The sequence below is a fragment of the Microtus oregoni genome, unplaced genomic scaffold (genome assembly GCF_018167655.1).
Source record: "Microtus oregoni isolate MIOR12 unplaced genomic scaffold, Mior012 000002F_ref0000024, whole genome shotgun sequence".
Classification (NCBI taxonomy): Eukaryota; Metazoa; Chordata; class Mammalia; order Rodentia; family Cricetidae; genus Microtus; species Microtus oregoni.
The window spans coordinates 68,716,139-68,736,052 of NW_024543061.1; the positions used below are offsets into that span (position 1 = coordinate 68,716,139).

Genomic DNA, 19,914 nt, shown 5'->3' on the forward strand with positions numbered 1-19,914 from the left:
AGGAATTGAGGTAGAAGCCAAGGATGCAGGCTGCTTACTAACTTGTTCCTCCAGGCTTACTCGGTTTGCCTTCTTATACTATGCAGGATCACCTTCTCAGGGAGCCTACATCATTACCTACAGTGGGGGCCCTGTCATATCAATCATTAATCAAGTAAATGCCAGGCAGGCTAGCTTACACTCCAGTTTCATGGAGGTGTTTTCTTAACTGAGTTCACTCCGCACAGATGAGCCTGGCTTGTGTCAGGTTGGTAAAAGGTTAACTAACTCAGTGGGTAAAGATTTATTCTTTCATTTTGTCTTTCCACAGAAAAAAGTCAGCTAAGACACAGTTTAGGCTCAAGTCTATTTAGCAAAGCAAAGAAACTCAAAGCAACAACAAACTCAAGAACAATATCAAAGCAGGCGAGACTGGAGGTGGCTGGCAGCCCACTGGGCTCTACATGGTGGAGGTTTTTAATGCTCCTCATGGTCCCCTCTCTCTTATACCAATGTCAAGTTCCTCCCTTTGGGAGCCAGCTTCATTTATCTTACTCTGCTGAAATTGTTCCAGGGCCAAGATGTCTGCACACTTTTCCCTTCCCTGCTCATCAACACAATTGTTGATGACATCTATGGTCATTGGGAAAGTCCCCTGGTGCCTTAGTTTCTGACATGGCAGGAGGAGCCCAGCTGCAGCTTCAAAGGTCTCTATCCACAAAGGAGCATTGCAACATCAGGAGACACAGCAACCAAGACACAGCCATTGTCCCTTTGATTGCCTCTCTGGTAAGGAAGAAGCTCATCTCTGCCAGTTCTGGAGCTGTGAAACCCAACGCGAAGATGCCAGCATTGGCCCAGGGTCTGCTGGTGCATCATGTCCTGGTGCAGATGTCACATGACCAGCGCTCTGTTTATCTAGGCTTTTGTAGGTGCCATTGAAACCACTGTGAGGCCTTTCCCCAAGTCCCTTAACTATGGCTTCTGGGGTCAGGCAAGAGCAAAGGCTTTCATCAGTGTGTGCTGGCTTTGCGTGAGGGGATGGAGAGAAGAGGACTCTGCAAACAGTTTTCTGCAGGCGATCTCAGGAACAGAGACCAGTGAAGGTCATACAGACTCCAGGGTTAGAATCCAGTGCCCCTCAGCTTGCCTGGGCGTCTTTCCACAGAACAACTCTCTTAGAATGGCAAATCAGCATCATGTCCCATTTACAGAATAAAGAAACCGGACAGGGGCATCTGGAAGAATCACAGTGATTTGCTGCACACTGGGAGGGCTGGCAGCCTAGACAGAGTGAGTGCAGAGGTCTGTATGGTAAAGTAATCGCAGGCAGGAGTCTTTACACCTGGTTTCAAGGAAGTTTTAGTTTCTTTTGGCAGATCCACTTGTTTTCTGAATCACAGTTCTCAGAAACCAAGTTGTCCTTTGAGACGACGACACAGCTGTTTATTTTAGTTTCACCAGTAATTTTCAATCTGAGGAGGAAGAGAACAGCCACTATTAGTACTTAGGATTTTCTCATAATTCTCTTGAGTTGGCCATGTTTTTCTCTGGACTTGTAAGGACTGTAGACTACATAGTTCTTAGTTTTAGTTAACCTAGAGTAACAACATTAAAAATAAAAGTTTGTGGGAACAGATCTCCAGCATAATTTTCAACTTTACTTACTACTGGAGAAGAATTCTTGCAGAAATAAATAAATAAATAAATAGCATTCATCTGATATAACAAAGGAGAAGGTTTGGAAACACAATTGAATCTTATTCTACTGCTAACATCTCATGCAAGGAAAACAGTTGCTGAGTTCAATTTGCTGAGCTTCGGTCTCCTAAATATATAGGCTATAACCAGCCAGTGCTTGGGGAAGGAGTTCATGTACACATGAACATGTGACAACAGATAAACACAGCGGTGCTTAGTGGCTCTACAGACTCTCAGCATCCACAGAGGAAAGAGGCTAAGGCTGTGTGACGGCAGTGGTCCCTTTATCCCTGGGAGTATTTAATTTAGTACTTATACATGGCTTCTGTGGCTCCCATGGTACACTGCCGGTGTAAACAAAACAAGAATTCAAACACAATGCAGGTAAAATTAGAGTTAACTGTAGGGACGAGATGAGTTCAAAATGCACTGACTTATAGTAAACAAATGGGGGTGTGTGACAGTGGGCGGGACTTCCTCCCAGATGCTCTCTTTCCTTTGGTCATTTCTTCATGGAGCCCTTTGGGTCTGAGAGAGAAATCGCTCTCACCTAGCTGCCTGGATGCTAGTCATACCATAGACTCCCTTCACTGTAAAGGTTCCTTTGTCTTATTTCTTCCATTTTTAAAGATGATTTCCTTAGGACTGATCTGTTCAAAATGCCTTTGAGGCTTCCTAGGCCTTCGCCTACCAGGCCGTGGGAGACCTCTAACATTATTTTATTAATTTCTCAAATAATCATGGCAGGGAAAATGGTTACATTTTCCTTATCTGAAAACCAGGGTCGAAGCTAAAAGAAAAGCAGGGCTTAACCAATGCTCTTTCTGCTGTAGCTCAGCAGGCTCCGGGCTTACCTGATGGCTATTATATATTTAAAGCATCATTTTACACTCAGGGTAAAAAAGACAGGTGGACTGAGCTTAATCCATACTCTTCATTTGTCTTTCAATTTTATTATCACTGTGAATCACAATAAAATAAGCATGTTACATCACATACATGCAGATGTGTGTGAGCACACACACACACACAGAAAAAAGTGTTATGCAGGCTTCTGGGTAATAAGAGTCATCAATGTCCAACTTAGCTGTGGATCCCACAGACTACAATACTGATGGAGGAAGGTCATTGGCTAATAAAGAAACTGCCTTGGCCCATTTTATTGGTTAGAAGATAGGTGGGTGGAGTAAACAGAACAGGATACTGGGAGGAAGAGGAAATGAGCTCAGAGTCTCCACAGCTCTCCTCTCGGGAGCAGACGCCTGAGAGAGACGCCATGCCCTGCTCCCGGGATGAAGCTCCGACCCAGGATGGACATAGGCTAGAATCTTCCCGGTAAGCGCACCTTGGGGTGCTACACACAGATGATTAGAAATGAGCTAAATTAATATGTGAGAATTAGCCTAGAAGAGAATGGGCCAAGCAGTGTTTAAATAAATACAGTTTGTGTGTTGTTATTTCGGGGCATAAGCTAGGTGAGCAGGCAGCCGGGGTGCTGGGGACGCAGCCCCCCCGCCGCTCTTATTTCAACAGATTGGCTCCCAACGTGATGGACTAAACCCACTTATAAAACCTGAGAAGGCTTAAAAATAAGGGAGAGAGAGTTTAACACAGATTTTTGCTGTTTGTTGGTGGCGTGCTGTAGAGAGATTTCCTGGTTCGGCAACAGTAGCAGAAAAAACGCTGTGTCATTTTAAAGCGCCACTTCCTGGGGCTGTGCCTCCATTGCAATATCTGTCTGGCTCCTGCGGGAGACAGAGCTTTTGAATAGAGCATTTGGAGTAAAGTGCTATGATTTGTTTGATGGCAACTAGACTCGCTGTGTTCTCGGGTCTGCTCTGCTTGTTAGAGGCAAGCATGCGCTTTCATCTAAGAGAGGCTTCCTGACTCAGCTTTAGTTGCAAAGCCTGCAGCTCATTAAGAGGTCCTGGCACGAAACACTTAAACGGTGTTGACGAAAAGCTGAACGCATGCTTTTCGGTTTTCAGCCGTAACAGGAAAAAAGCTGCGCCATTTAAAAATGCCAGCTTTCTGGGCTGTCCTGCCAGGGCAAACTCTGACTATTTGAAGCAGGAGGGCCGGCTACCGAGAGAGGACTTGAGTGTAGTCTGTTGTAGCTCGCTGGCTGGCAGGGACCTTGAAATGCCACACAGTTGTGGCAGTAAACATGGCTACAGCCAGTACCTCAGCCATAAGGCTGGAAAGCTAAGGAATGGGCTGGATCCAGCCGGCAAAGCCACGCCTTTAATCCTACTGATATTGCTTGGTAAATTAATTGCTTGGTTAAAAAAAAAAAAGACTCATGTGGTCAGAAAAAGAGAGATATACAGTAAAGAGAGATTCAAAGACAAAGAAATTTTTTAAATGGTTTACAGCGTGTTAAAAATGTATGCAGACTAAAAGTTGAAGTTCTTAAAGTAAAAACCAAAAAAAGGAAGAGAGTTGTTGTGTGTGGTAGCACACGCCTTTAATCCCAGTGCCTAGAAGGCAGAGACAAACAGTTCTCTGTGAGTTCAAGGTGTCTTAGCATACACCTTTAATCCCAATGCCTATGAGGCAGAGACAAGCGGATCTCTGAGAGTTCAAAGACAGCCTGGTCTACAGAGTTACTTCAGGTCAAAGATACAGAGAACCTATCTCAAAAAGCAAAAATTTAAAAGTAAAAATAAACAAAATAGAGGTTAAAATAAAACGAACAAAGATGGAAAATACACAGAGAATCTTGATACTGTATGCTATTATGCTCTCTTTGAATTATTTGAATGCTGAGGAAGGAGCAACAGCTGCTAAAAGGTATTTATTTATAAATACTGCTGAACTAATGCAACATAGATATTTTGAATTTGGATCTAAGGATATGATACTTTGGAAAGGAGTTTCTTATTTTGTTTTCACAGAGGATGAGACGCTGTTCATTTCTTCTATTCCGATTTGGTATGATGGACCACGTCCTCCTGAATGGTTCCTGTACACGCCTTCAAACAATTGCTTCACTCAACTGCCAACTGAGATGAAACTAGCACACAGGTTATACCATGAAAGACCTAATTAACGACGCCCCCATTCAGCAGGAAGCAGTTTGGAGAGAAAAAACTGTGCCCATGTTCCCAAATATGGTTTATAAACGTTCTTTTACATTTTAAGGGGGATATGATATAGATATGAATAATTTACATTGGTATAGATTTTGCTTTATTGATAGCGATTTACGGTCAATTTTGTTATATATATATAAGTGTTTCTGATTTTGATTAAGGTATTGTGATTGTGTAGTTCATTTAAATATGTACTGTATAATTAAGAAATATAGGTTGTTAATGGATAATCATCGATAATAGTAAAGCTTGTAGTCATGTTAGATTTTCTAGATATATAGAGATATATTTTAGATAGACATTCTTCATGTCTTTCAAAGATTACAGAATAGGACATTTAATGTTTTAATAACTGAGGACTTTTCATGACAATGAGACACTCTGCTCCTGGCAGCACCAATGTACTTCAAGAGGAAGATGGGCATCGAAGAGGCACCTTATGGAGTTTGATAGCCATTTGGGCAAGAAACTGCTCTTGCCTGGACTATTGCATAAACTGGACACAGAGAACCCACAGAGAGAGGACTACTGAACTTGTCTAAGGTGAGATGATCTTTCGGGGTTCCTGATTCATGAAAGAGTCTGCGAGACATTCTGCAGGACACAACAGATAGTGACTGAACTGACTTTGAATTTTCCTGCTTTATGGAAATGTCTGCTGGATACCATGGGCCTGAAGGCTGAAGATTGATGCCCCAACGGTACAGAGGAACTTTGGGTGACTGTCCAGGCAGCGAGATGTCTCTGTCATTTCTAGAGTTTTAAAAGTTGCTTTTTTCTTGTTTGCTTAGGTAGTATTGTATCTTTCTGGAGTCTTTGATGGAGTTAAGAGTAGTTAGTTATAGTTATAGTTTTCCTTAGTTATGATAAAGATTAATGTAACTTTTACTTGATAACTGTTTTGTTATATGTAATTTTGCTATGTTAAAGTTAAAGCCTTTTTTTTTTGTTTAAACAGAAAAAGGGGAAATGATGGAGGAAGGTCATTGGCTAATAAAGAAACTGCCTTGGCCCATTTTATTGGTTAGAAGATAGGTGGGTGGAGTAAACAGAACAGGATCCTGGGAGGAAGAGAAAGTGAGCTCAGAGTCTCCACAGCTCTCCTCTCGGGAGCAGACGCCTGAGAGAGACGCCATGCCCTGCTCCTGGGATGAAGCTCCAACCCAGGATGGACATAGGCTCGAATCTTCCCGGTAAGCGCACCTTAGGGTGCTACACACAGATGATTAGAAAGGGGCTAAATTAATATGTGAGAATTAGCCTAGAAGAGAATGGGCCAAGCAGTGTTTAAATGAATACAGTTTGTGTGTTGTTATTTCGGGCATAAGCTAGCCGTGCTGGCGGCTGGGGTGCTGGGGACGCAGCCCCGCCGCCCTTATTACTACAAATAACAACCTGCAATAGTGGAGCAATAGTGGCAAAACTGTTACGGAAGTAACCAACCACTCTTTGTGCTGATTGGATTTGAGGCCCATTCAATAGGATAGAATTCATGCCTGTATTGCAAGTCTGATCAAACCCATATGGGAACACACTGCTGTTGCATTGTTAGATGAATATGTTTAAAATTTCCCTCTGAATACATAAGTTTTATTACAGATTATTGCTGCTCTCGGTCTTTAGCACAGAAACTTCTTTTCGCAATAAGAAGTGATATGACAATTGGAAGTGGTCACTGAGTGCTCAGCCTTAAGTGGGACATCTGTATCATCACCATACCCTCTGCCTCAGGGAACATCATGGAAAGGGGCAGAAAGAATGTAAGAGCCAGAGGGTGGGGATGATGTTCATGATGTGTCTTCTGAACTTGATGTGGATGATGTACTCATGAAGCCACTGCTGCTATGATTCCTTGCACAAGACCAAGACAAGATTGGGACTAGACGGCAAACTTTCCATCACAGGTAGAAAGGGAGATCTCAGACCCCAGACTTCCCTGAGTAGACAGGTAGTCAATAGTTGCTGGGTGAGGAGATGTCATTTTCATCAATGACATAGCCGTTGTTCATTTGCCCATACTCCAGGGAATAACCTCCAGTTCATATTCATGCAAGCAAGCACAATTAAACTCAATGGCACACACACACACACACACACACACACACACACACACACACACTGTTGTATAGCAATTTCCTCTGAACTGAAACAATCCATCCTGGAGGGAGACTCATTCAGATTCTGAAAGTTCTAAAGGGAAGCTCCTTAAAACTCAGAAAATAAACAACTCACAAGTCTTAACAAGTTCCTGAAACTGATCAGAGGCAGGAAACGTTTTATACCCAAAGGTTATATGAACAGTAAGAATTGGTGAGAAGAAGTTGTCTCATCAGTTGAACTGCCTACAAGCTGTGCAGAGAGCTTGAAGGGTCCAGCTTTTATATGATGTCACCAGTTTTGGGGAGGGTTTTCAGTGACCCCTGCCTTTGTGTGGCTTATGTTCTGTAAATACCCCCTCATTCATACTCTTACAAGTAATTCCAATTAACTCACTGGACTTGGGTAGTATTTTTATTTTGATCTGTCATTGGTTCCCGATCTGGGGTCAGAAGACATTTATTCACATCTCCACAGAAATAGTGAATAGCGTCAAATAACTCTCTCTCTCTCTCTCTCTCTCTCTCTCTTTCTCCTCTCTCTCTCTCTCTCTCTCTCTCTCTCACACACACACACACACATGCACTCTCTCTCCCTCCTCCCCTCTCTCTCACACACACACTCTCTCTTCTCTCAGACACACATACATACACACACACTCTCTCCCCCTCTCTCTCTCTCTCTCCTTCTCTCTCTCTAACACACACTCCCTTCCTTCTTCCCTCCCTCCCTCATACACACACACACTTTCTCTCCCTTTCTCTCTCCCTCTACCCCCCCCACACAGGCACTCTCTCCCTCTCTATCTCCCCCCCCTCTGGCTCCCCACCCCCGCTCTCTCTCTCTCTCTCTCTCTCTCTCTCTCTCACTCTCACACACACACACACACACACACACACAGTAAGAGAGGAACTTGAGGAGTTTGTTGGGAATAAGAAGAGTTTTAGTAGAAGAGATAGAAGGAAACGGTACATGAAAATGACCAAAATTCACTAAATATTTGGATGAAATTAGGAAGGAACAATTCAAAAATCAAACCTTGCTTTGTATGAAAAGTATAAGTTAACATCAAATAGTTCTATTTCTTTATAGGTAATATGTTGAAAATAGTCTTCATTGTCACAGGTTTATGCTAATTTGACACCACTGAGTTCTGAGAGGAGGAAACCTCAATAAGAAGATGCCTCCATAAGACAGGGCTACAGACAAACCTGAGGGACATTGTCTTAATTAGTGATTGACATGGGAGGGCCCAGCTCACTGTGGGTAGGGATACCCCTGGGCTGGTGGTCCTGGGTTCTATAAGAGAGCAGGCTGAGAAAGCCATGAGGAGCAAGTCAGTAAGCAGCATACTTCCATGGCCCCTGCATTGGCTCCTGCTTCCAGGTTCCTGTCCTGTTTTAGGTGCCCATCCTTACTCCATTAATGATGAACAGTGAGGAAATAAACCCTTTCCTCAACTCGCTTTTGGCCACAGCAATAGTAACTCAAGTAAGACACTCAGAAAACATTAGGAAAATACAGGATAAATTTTATGAAATAGAATATGTATATTTTTGTTTTCATATATTCTATATATGAAATATGTTCTAGAACAGAACACTTGTTTTTAAAAAATTCTCACTTTAACATCTCATTCACTAAAAAAAGATTCAAAATGTGGTCCTGTATAGTGTGAACATTTACTATCTAGGTAAATTTTCTCTATTTAACAATCTCTATACTTAATATACTATCATTATATTGAATAGAAGCCTACATATGCTTTATTGTTTAAATTTCTACCTTTTTATTCTAAATGATTAAAAGGATTATTTCAAGTATGGATTTGTGCAATGTGTACAAATTTACTCAAGATTTGTGTCTTAGCTAAGGCTACCATTACTGTGATGAAAAAGCATGACCTAAAGTAGCTTTGAAGAAACGGGTTTATTTTACTGAGAGTTACTGAGGTTAAGTCAGAGCAGGAACTTAAGCAGGGCAGGGGCAGGAGCAGGAGGCAGGAGCTGATGCAGAGGCCATGGAGGGATGCTGTTTACTCACTTGCTCACTGTGACTTGCTCAGCTTGCTTCTTATAGAACCCAGGACCTCCAGGCCAAGGGTGACACCACCCACAATGAACTGGGCCTTACATTACTAATTAGGAAAATGTCCTACAGGCTAGCCTACAACCTGATTTTATGGAAGCAGTTTCTCAATGGATGTTCTCAGATCCATCTCTCAGACGTCTCTAGCTTGTGTCAAGTTGGTATAAAATAAAACTCACTAGCACAATTACTGAAATATGATTCTCAACATCGTTTCTTCTGAAAAAAATCATTGAAAGCTCTGTACAGAAATTTGATTGAATCCTGCCTGCTTTTGCTTATGAAAAACATAAACACGTTGCTGTTGGGACATGGTCCAGGAATGGACTCAGGTAAGGAGAAGTCTGAGTGATTGAGGGAACACTCCAAGAGAACAGGACAAGAGTCTTGTGACTCAGTTCCTTCCAAACATGGAAATGTGGTTGGAATGCATTTTCTCGCTCCTCCAGGCACAACAGAAAGGAGTGGGCTTATTTCAGATTACTTATTAGTACTTACTATTGGTAATCAATAATATTCAAGCTGTCCTCTATGTGTGTCTCTGGAAGAGCATGTTTGTCATGCTCGGCTTGTCTTTGTTATTGTGTACAGCTAAAGCCTGTGAACTTCGCTCATGTGAACTGTCTCAACCCTCAGAGTACAGATGGCTGCTGCTCTGGACAAAGCCGGCTGCTGCACGAGGCTTTAGTCCACCTCATTTATTGGCTCCATTCTCTCAGCTCCTACCACATCTGTAGCGGTGACAGGTTGCTCCTTGTTATACCAATAATCATGAATTCTGCTAAAATAAACAACTTAACTATGAAGCATCAGCTCTTTCATTGCGTTTGTGACTGTGTAGACTTCTCACACAACAAGAAAACAAGACACCAGGGGCAAATAGCTAATGTGCTGCTTAAGACATTCCATGCAAAGTGTAGAAAAGGATAGGAGATAAAAGAAAGAGCAATGTGTGCTGAGGTTCTAAGCAGCCATTTTTCAAAGGAGTTAGTCTGCTTCCTGGCCTTAAAATTCCATCTCATACATACATACTTGCATATGTACATATATGCATACACATGACTTTATAAAAGGCTGGTATCTTTTCACACATGGAAATTTTCAGCTACTTTTGGAATCATACTTTCAGACTGTTCTGAACATCTCTAATCTTTGGTATCAGTGTTGGAGCCCTACAGTAAGATGACGTGAAATGAACATTCGAGTGAGCTCCTCCAATACTCACACATCAGAGCTTAAAGTAGAGCCGTTTATCCATCTCCAGTGCTTGTCTGGCAAGGTGTAATTTAGTCCAATCCAAAATGAATTGCCTTTTTCCTTTATCGAGTCCTTGATGAATCTCTACAATCAAAGCAGAGGAGAGGACTTAACCTGAGCCTGTGTGCTGTGACTCATATCCGACAGTCTTCTGATACCTAGGTCAAGTGTCACCTGTGTCCTGAGTCCTCAGCACAGTTCATTCTTCCTACCTTGAGGAATCTGTGCCCAGCATTTACGATCCTAGGACACTCATCTTACATATGCATTTATTGGCTCACATGTCCCTCTAGTCTCTCAGACTATAAGCTTCCATAATGTAAAGTCTCCACTTCCCTTACATGGAAGATCTGTTAAATCAGGAGACATTGATATAGCTTCCAGAACATGCTTACACCTCTATTTTATAGAACAACTTACCAGGTCTTCTTGGTCTTGAATGAGCAGCAAAGTGGCTCCTTTTCTAGTGCAGTTAGATAGACCTTCCTTCCAAACACCGTTCTCCTGAGAAAACAGTATGCATTTCTCTGGGTGTTGCAGCCAGTCGTTGGGGCACTTTAGCTGGACTGGACTCTCTGAAGTGAAGAGCAGACATGGTGAATTTCACCCTGTCCCTGCTGCACCACAGCCAATTACACACAGTAGTTGCTTTGCTAACACACACTTTTACACACACAGTAACATGTGCTGGGACAAGATCACTGTTAATGACACATCAAAGAAATATAAATGACATAGAATTTATTTTATTTTTGTTTCTTTTAATTAACTTCAGAGAAGGTTAACTATATGAACTATATGAAATTTTGATTAAAACAACCAAATATTCATTGTAGTGGTTTGAATAAGAATGGTCCCCATAGGCTGATAGATTTGAATGCTTAGTTATCAGGGAGTGGTACCACTTTAGGAGGCGTGGCCTTGTTGGAGGAAGTGTGTCATGGGGGTGGGCTTTGAGGTTTCAAAAGCCCAAACCAGGCCCAGTATCCTTCTCATCTTGCTGCCTGCAGATCCAGATATAGAAGTGTCAGCAACTTCACCAGCATCAGTCTGCCTGCATGCTGCCGTGCTCCTCACTGTGATGACAATGGACTAAACGTCTGAAACTGTAAGCAAGCGCCAGGTAAATGCTTTCTTTTATAAGAATTGTCATGGTCATGGTGTCTCTGCACAGCATTAGAACACTGACTCCAAAACATTCCTCTAACGCAGAAACAAAAAATACAAAACAAAACAAAACTGTTTCTCTCTCTCCATCTCTGTGTGTGTGTGTAGTTTCCTTGCATGTGTGTGTGTGGTTTCCTTGCATGTGTGTACAAGCACATGTGCCTATGCACGTGCGGAGGCCAGAGAAGGATGTAAGGTCTCTGCCTCTGTCCCTCTCCACCTATTCTTTAGAAGCAGAGTCTCTTATTGAATGTGAAACTAATACTGATTTCTCCAAACCTGAAGCAGGCAGACCTCAGTGACTGTCCTGGGGTGTTCATTACGTGGAGGCTAGGGTTGTAATATCAGTCTCCACACTGCACACAAACAGTCTTAAGCACTGAGCTGTCTCTTAAGCTCCATATTTAATTTTTTAAGTTGTTGTTCGTCTGTAGTAACCAACTGTGCTATCAGGCTGAGGCAGCATGGTCAGGAAGACAAGATGCTAGATTTCAAGATCACGTATCTTCAGTTTCCAAAGGCATCACTTACCAGTCACATGACTTTTGACAAGTTCTTAACCTTTTTATGCCTCCATTTATTTATTTATTTATTTATTTATTTATTTATTTATTTTGATTTTCGAGACAGGGTTTCTCTGTAGCTTTTGGTTTCTGTCCTGGAACTAGCTCTTCTAGACCAGTCTGGCCTCGAACTCACAGAGATCCGCCTGCCTCCCGAGTGCTGGGATTAAAGGCGTGCGCCACCACCGCCTGACCTTTATGCTTTCATTTTATCAAACATAAGACCCATCATGATGTGAGCCTTGACGAAAGGTAATGTGATATTGATCAAAATCAGGATATCAATATTACCTGTTGGCTTCATACTGCTCTCTGAAACGTTCACATTGCATTTTTCGACTGTTGCTTTCGTCTTGTTCTCTTGAATGCCTTTTCCTACTGGCGTTTTTTGCAGTAACAGTAGATAGAAAACATAGGAAGAAGGTGAAATGTACATTCTACATACAATAGAATGGATATTGTATCTATCACTTCAGGAAACGAAGTCAACCAAACAAGCTTGAGTATGGACAGGAGACAAGGTATTAGCGACATGTTAACAGGGGACCACTTTGGAGACAGAGTGAACAGAGAACCAGAAGAGCACAGAACAAATGGGTTCACACTGCTGTTGGTTACACCACATCTAAGTGCTGTAGGGAGCAGGGCCCCTTGTTCCGGCTGCCCAGCTAGCTTCTAAGGGCATTGCTGAAGCGTATGCACCTTTCCCACCTCTGAACTTCACCCCTGTGGGGTGAGGATGCTCACACCCGCACCAAGCATAGGGTTGCTGGCTGTCTTCTGGAATTTAGCAGACACCTACTAAACTCATATTTAGGCATTGTGGTTTTCATTGTTATTGTTATCTTGTCACACTGTGACCTTTTTTTGAGTTCTAGCTGCACAATAGTCATCCCCATAGTGATTCTCCAAAACAAGAGAAATGCAACAGGGGATATTGTCCTGTAACTGCCCGTCATTGTTCCTCCCCCAGGCTCAGGGTGGCCAGATCATGTGAAGAAGCCAAAATACTTATGGTGGAACTAAGGAAGATTTTGTTTTGTTTTGTTTTGTTTTTCAAGGCATGGTTTCTCTGTGTAGCCTTCGCTGTCCTTGCACTCGCTCTGTAGACCAGACTGGCCTATGAACTCACAAAGATCTTCCTACCTCTGCTCTAGAATGTTGGGATTAAAGTCATTTGTCACCACTGCCAGGCTAGAGAGAGAATTCTAAGGTAAAAGCTTATGTTTCACTTACCTAAGACACCGAGTCCAATCACAGAAAGGACAAGAAGGATCAACCCAACACAGCCGAGTTTCAGAGCCAACCGATGCCAGCGTGGGCACTGGCAGCTGTCTGAGAAGTTAAAGAAAACACACTTTTAATCTAGTTGAGAGCGTTTGCAATCAAGGAGGTAGGTTGATTAACATGGACAATTGGATTCATTTTGAGGGTGGGGTGAAGAAAAGAGCCTTTCTTAGCCTCCTTATTACGAATTCCACAATTGGGTCAAATGGGTGTTAGGAAGGTAAAATGATTGATGAAGAAGATGTCTAGAAAATTGCTGAGCGAGTGCTGTACAAAAATAATGTATGTGTTCTGCTATGGGAATGAGCCAGGAATTCCTCCAAGAAGGAGTATCTTCGTTTATAGGAGGTACACACACACACACACACACACACACACACACCTCAGTTTTGTGCTAAGTATCACTTTTGCACTGGTGATGTATAGCAATTCTATTATTTAACATGGGGCCTGCTTCACTGTTGTCTGTAATGATCTTCTCCATCTTGAAATAAAGTTTAGGCACCTGTGTGGTTTCAGTATGCTGCCCTGGCTGGTCTAGAACTCTAAGCAGTGGCCTTGACCACCGTGTTGTTTCCAGGATTTTAACTACATTATTCCCCCTTTATCTGCACAGGTCGAGCTCTCCAACTCTTAATGGAGAGCTGAGCTGTGGTTAGAAGCCATCTCTATGAGTATTGCTTCCCACACGCAAACACAAGGGAGTTTTCTGTCTTAACAGAGTACGTGCATAAGTGTGGCTGTGCCTTTCACAGCTTGTTATGTACTAGCAAAATCTGTTTTTATATTTCTCCTTTTCCCTTTCCTTAAATGGAGTGTTTCAACCTTTTCATGTAGAGGAAGCAAGTGTGGCTTCCCTTTGACGCAAAAGTGTTGCCAGCGTTCAGAGAGTTCACAACTTGAAGCCACTATTCAATATAATGAGAGGTATTTGAGCACAAGCCTGGGTGACTGGCAGGCTGTATTAGTCAGGGTTATCTACGGTCACAGAATTTATAGAATGAATCTCTCTCTCTCTCTCTCTCTCTCTCTCTCTCTCTATATATATATATATATATATATATATATATATACTGGGAGGACTTTCAAGCTGCAGCTCAACAATGGCTATGAATGGAGAGCTCAACTCTAGTAGCTGCTGAGTCCTGCAAGGCTGGTGTCTCAGCTGCTCTGCTGGGATCTCGAAGAAGGAGATGAATGTGCTTATGGGGGTGAGGACAAGCAGGTGAAGCAGCCCTTCCCCCACCTTTCCTTCTTCCATTGTCCTTCTATGGGCTTCCAACAGAAGGTGTGGCCCAGATTAAAGGTGTGCCTTCCAGTCTCCAGGTCTGAATTAAAGGCGTGTGTCATCCAGCCTTAAAGGCCAGATGTCTTTCTGCCCTAACACCTGGATCGCAAATGTGCTCTCATTTCTGGATTAATTACACTCCAGGCATAAGTTGACAACCAAGAAGAGCCGTGACGAAGGTGGTGAGGAGTGACTCATGCCTTGACCAAGACGGTGGGAGAGCTCACTGTGCTCTTCACAACAATGTCCAGTTCAAGACACAGAATTACTTCTTCCTGGATTTTTCTATTTAACCATTGGATTAATATTTATCAACTTGTTGACTACAAATTATGAAAGTGCACCAGATTGAAACTGTTGATTAAGGGGGTTCTGTGCTATAACACAGGCATCTACAATACTGCCTTGGTGAAATACCAGGTCCTGTATCTTTGCTTTTCTTGGTAACCATAGCAGTTACTACACAATAAATATCTTATGTATATCAGGAGTTCAAATACATTAAGTTATAAATGTGTTCATAAAGTATCATGATTTAAACAGTTTATTTTGTGTTGAAATAGGAGCAGCGGGGCTGCGTCCCCAGCACCCAGCCGCCCACATGGCTAGCATATGCCCCGAAATAATTACACAGAAACTGTATTCTTTTAAACACTGCCTGGCCGATTAGTTCGAGCCTCTTATTGGCTAGCTCTTACATATTTATCTAACCCATTTCTAATATCCCTGTAACACCATGAGGTGTCTTAACAGGGAAGATCTTAACCTGCGTCTGTATCCAGTAGGAGAATCATGGCGACTCCTTGACTCAGCTTCTTTCTCACAACATTCTGTTCTGTTTACTCCGCCTACCTAATTGTATGTCCTATTAAAGGGTCAAGGCAGTCTCTTTATTTAACCAATGAAATTAACATAAAACAGAAGACTCTCCCCCATCAATTTTGACTTATATCTTTCTAAATATTAATGTAATTGTAATATAAATGTTAATGTAAATGAATACATGTTTTGACTTCATGTTAAATTTTTAAAATCAGATATGCTGTTATATATTATATTGTCTTTTATTATTCATTGTATTTTCCAGAATTTTCCAGAATTGTTTGTATATCCAATTCTACCTCTTCTAGATACATTTTATTTTATTTTTTTTTTACATTATCCCAAATGAACAGTTTAACCCAGACTGAAGACAAGGACCAACTGTCTCTAGTCTCTAGACCAGCATTGAGACAGGACAGTCACTTAGATGAGTTAGTTTCTTTGCAAATTTTCCACTGGAGAAAGAAGAAAAGGAAGGGGTGAAGAGAGAGAGAAGAAGAAAGGTGTTCCAGAAGAGTCATGGACACTGTAACACGTGTTTGGTGTAGTATCTGTAGACCCAACTAGCTACAGATGGCAGATTGTCACATACAGAAGGCTGCTTCTGTGTGGAAAGCACACTTCCTTTCTCCATCTTTAGTCTCTAACAAATACTCCACAGCAGCCATTCCCATGGCTCTGAAAGCATCCTCGGTGCCGTCAGTATCTACAGATTACCTGAAGCACGCAGCAATACACAAGCAGGTTACTTATAAGGACGACATTTTGTGTAAGAGACCAGCATGAATGCAGAGGTCTGGAAGCAACCTGCTGTGGACAGTGAGCAGGGCTGTATGGAGAGAGGTGACGGAACTGTCATGGAAGGAAGCACTGTGTTAGACTTGAGGATATGGCCATTGGTTCATCACCGCTGTTGTGCAGGTCATGAGTGTCCTGGACAGGAGGCAGGACTGTAGGCAACAATTATTCTAAATTCCTGAGCATAGCATCTGGCCTGTGGTAACTGGCAATAAATATTGTTTTCTTCTTTCTTTCTTTCTTTCTTTCCTTCCTTCCTTCCTTCCTTTTTTCCATAAAGTGAGGTTTTTTTTTATTTTTATTTTTGTTTTAATTACAGATAAAAAGCCACTTAGGTGACTTTAAAAAAAATCTTCATGCATTCATGACAAAAGTTAAAGCGCTCCTGTCCCCCCGTACTCTCTGTTCTACTATTGGAGTTACATACAGAAGAGGCTTTGTAAACACTGGCTCTGTGGCAGTACCTGCTTTGGTACCCACAGAAAGCTAAGTCATCTCCACTGTTCCAGGCATTCAATGGCTTTCCCCTCAACATCTGAACCTATGGAATATCTTCCAAATCTCTCCACCGGTCACCATTCCTCCTGGTTTGATCTCCACAGCACACCAGGCATGCATGTTCCCCACATCGCAGGCCTGTTCTCCCTCTGCATTTGCCGGTGCAGCTGCCTAGAGGCTCCTCTCTCAGATACTCAGCCTTGGTTTCCAGAGACTTCCAGGGCTTGAGGCCAGGGTCATCTCTCAGAAAGGCCTGCCTTGATTACTCTGCTTGATATGATGCCATCTCTAATGGCAAAAATCTTAATTTCCATTTAAATGCTTTCTCGCTGGCATTCAAAATCGCACTGTCTCTGACACAGGTGTTTATATCACTGATTTAAACCTTCACAGTAATATAAAATTTACAGGGAGAAAGACGCTTTCCTGTTTCTTCATGGCTGTTTCCCCAGTTTCTAGAGCAATGTTTGTTTCATAGTAATTGGTTATTTCTGAGTGAATAAATAAACCCCAGAGGCATTTTTTACTTATTACAATTACATTTTTACATGACCATCGAACCATCAAAACAAACCTTTGGCCATTTGACCACAAACAAAATAGGTCACTACTCACGTCCCCCTTTCCGGTTCTCTTTGCTGGCAGATCTAATCACCTTGCTTCGAATTTAGCATGGTGTGAGCCCTTTAGCTAAATAGGTCCCAGTGGTTTCACAGTTATGCTTCTGCATCAACATTTTCTATCCGAACGCTATGTTCTGTTTCTATTCTACTATTGTTTGTTTGGTGTTTTTCTTCAGTTTTATTCCCAGATTATTGAAGTTTAAAATAATAATTTTTCCCTAGTCCTTTTTTTTTTTCTAGATACGTTTTTTTCTAGTCTTTTTGACTTGGGTTCTTACAGTAGAGTTTAAGAAGAGCCTCCTTATCTTTCTCTATATTCCTTTTCTTACACTCTTCCTACACTTTTGCTAGACATGATGGGAAAACCAAGACTTGCTTTTTCTCAACAACAACAACAACAACAACAAAAACTGGTGCTATGAATTCCCCCTACACTTATCAAAACAGCAATTCCCTCCACTTTCTGTTCACCCTATGTAAACATTATAATGAAGCTTATTTGCTGACTCGAAGACTTTCTTCTTGACTCAGAGCGTTGGCAATGTACACAGTTCTAACAAGAAGCTCTGGAGTTGGAAGTCCACGTGTCATAACTCATAGAATCGTCAGATTGGAAGGCAACTGCTTTAAGACGGATGTCAGTGGGTTCAGTTAGCCAGCAGAACGGAATAAAGTATCATCATCATTTTATAGACTCTCTGCCTGAGCTTCTGGCCTCTTACATCTCGGCCATCCTCAGGTCGTGTGCTTCATCTGAACAACCTTCCCCATTTCTTTAGCTTGTATCACTAAATCCTCTGGTAGACAAGATTGCTACTTTCAGTCAGTGTTGAAGGGTTAATTCCTGACTGGCTTTGGTACCTTGTGTGGTACATCCATTTAAAATCGTTATACTTTGCAAGATAGAAATAGCCAGCTTTTAAAAATTTAAATAAAATTATACACACACACACACACACACACACACACACACACACACCAGCAGCAGCACCAGCAGCTTTTGATTTAATTCAAGTCTTTGATTTTGACTGTGACTTCTCCCCAAGATTACCCTCCTTCTGGGAGACAAAGACATTAGCCATTAAATCTACACTCTGCACTGTGAAGGGACTCTGAGATTGCAGTGAAGTACAGCAATGCCACAGTGTCCACTTTCTGTAGGTGACCTCGGAACTGGCAATTGATTGCATCAACAGCTCTTGAAACACGACTTTGCTCATGTAAGTAAAATATTCTTTCTTCAGGATTTTCAACAAAGTCTGAATAGGGAAAGTGATGCTCAGGTTTCCTGCTGCCTAATCGAATAAAAATGGAATGCATGACCTTCCCAGAACTGTGGTTTTCTGCAGGCAGACTGCCACAGTATTTAACACTAACATAGACACAGACCTGCTTCTCACCTTCAAAGCAGTGACTTAAACCCACACATTTCAGAGGAAAATTTAGCTCTGGAAGATAATTCAAATGCTAGAGAAGAAAAGCTGCTTACCTGGGGGAGGAGCTGGAGGGGATGCCTGCTTAGGCTCTTGGGTCCTGGCTAGTTTTAAGTCAGCGTAGACCACTGATGTATCCATTGTAGGTGGAGGGACTTGACAGTGAACTTGTGGACAGGAACAGACTCCAAGGTCTGTGAGTTGAAATAAGCGAAAAAGGAAGTCCACTGCGCACTCTCTGCTGTGTGGGTCCACACCCACCCACACTGGTAGCTGAGGGTTTCTCCATAGTTACTGACCGTGGTGCCTGTCTTGCACACAGAGCTTACATTTTATTATTTTTTTAAAGAAAGAATTGCAACATACAGGACACAGAGTTTGGTTTTTAAACACATTTCTGGGATGGTCTCTTTTGTTCTTGTCCCTCTGTCGGTTATAAGTTATCCCCTCAGAACTCCGATGAAATATTCATCTTGTATTCAAATTTACCTTGCTCCTGATCTCCCAGGCTTCAGATGTAAGCTATTTTGTGCTGTGTCATGAGACTGAGGGTTATACATGAAAGCCTATGGTGCTATTTGGCACCGGTTGAAGCTCTGAAATCCTCTCGAAATATCCACACTGTGAAATGAGCTGTGGAGTGTGGAGCTGCAGACTGGAATGTGGGAAAACCTCATGACTGACACAAGAGGAAGAGCAGTGATAGGAGCAGCGTGTGCCACTCAGAGCAGTCCTGAGTGAAAGGACTTCATCCGTCAGAGCGACAGGGAGAGGAGGACACAGGTCTATGTGATGTGTTAACTCCTCCAAGGATTTCTAGACCCAGAGCCTTAGAGCAAGGACCACACCTAATCAGACAGTCTCATATAACAAGTGAAAAAGAAGAAGAAAAGCGAGGATTTCCTTAAAGTCACTTTCTGTTTTGGAGTGGAATTGTGCAGGTGCACACAGTAACATGACCATGGCAGCAGTCTGCAGGCTGTGCGTTCCAGGAGTCAGGTGGACACTTGCGCCCTGGAGAGCACATTCATTTCCTAAGGCCATTAATGATTACAAAGTGAGGTGAAGCCCGTGTGCGGGTCTCACAGCACACATCGTGACTCAGTGGAACCTCCTCAGCTGTCACTCTTTGTTGACAGTCATTTCACCCAACGCCAGGCACGGAGTTTTGTCTCATTCTCCATCGAAACCTAAGATTCAGCAAGTGTGCAAGACTGT

At 42.3% G+C, this 19,914-nt stretch overlaps 1 protein-coding gene across 2 annotated transcripts; it reads right to left on the minus strand.

The window, feature by feature from the left end:
• Positions 1-344: 344 nt before the first annotated feature.
• LOC121439949 (killer cell lectin-like receptor subfamily B member 1B allele C) lies at positions 345-18,861 on the minus strand. Of its 2 annotated transcripts, none has more exons than XM_041640597.1 (6): positions 18,753-18,861; positions 13,184-13,282; positions 12,288-12,349; positions 10,638-10,790; positions 10,186-10,301; positions 345-1,454 (listed from the first exon to the last, which is right to left on the minus strand). In XM_041640597.1, the coding sequence occupies exons 1-6, from the start codon at positions 18,835-18,837 to the stop codon at positions 1,331-1,333; spliced, it is 639 nt and encodes a 212-aa protein (XP_041496531.1). In that variant the 5' UTR covers positions 18,838-18,861; the 3' UTR covers positions 345-1,330. The 2 variants fall into 2 exon arrangements, with proteins under 2 accessions (XP_041496531.1, XP_041496524.1); XM_041640590.1 differs by having other exon boundaries at positions 10,638-10,778; positions 12,267-12,349.
• Between the last annotated feature and the right edge of the window lie 1,053 nt (positions 18,862-19,914).

What these genes read in the sequence shown, in the direction of transcription:
- LOC121439949 (XM_041640590.1), bottom strand. Translation starts at nt 18,837, where the DNA reads ATGGATACATCAGTGGTCTACGCTGACTTAAAACTAGCCAGGACCCAA. An exon ending in GATTGGACTCGGTGTCTTAG is followed by an intron (nt 12,350 to 13,183) that starts GTAAGTGAAACA and finishes ATGTTTTCTATC; the next exon opens with TACTGTTACTGCAAAAAACG. An exon ending in TCTACTTTAAGCTCTGATGT is followed by an intron (nt 1,455 to 10,185) that starts GTGAGTATTGGA and finishes CTTCCTCCTCAG; the next exon opens with ATTGAAAATTACTGGTGAAA.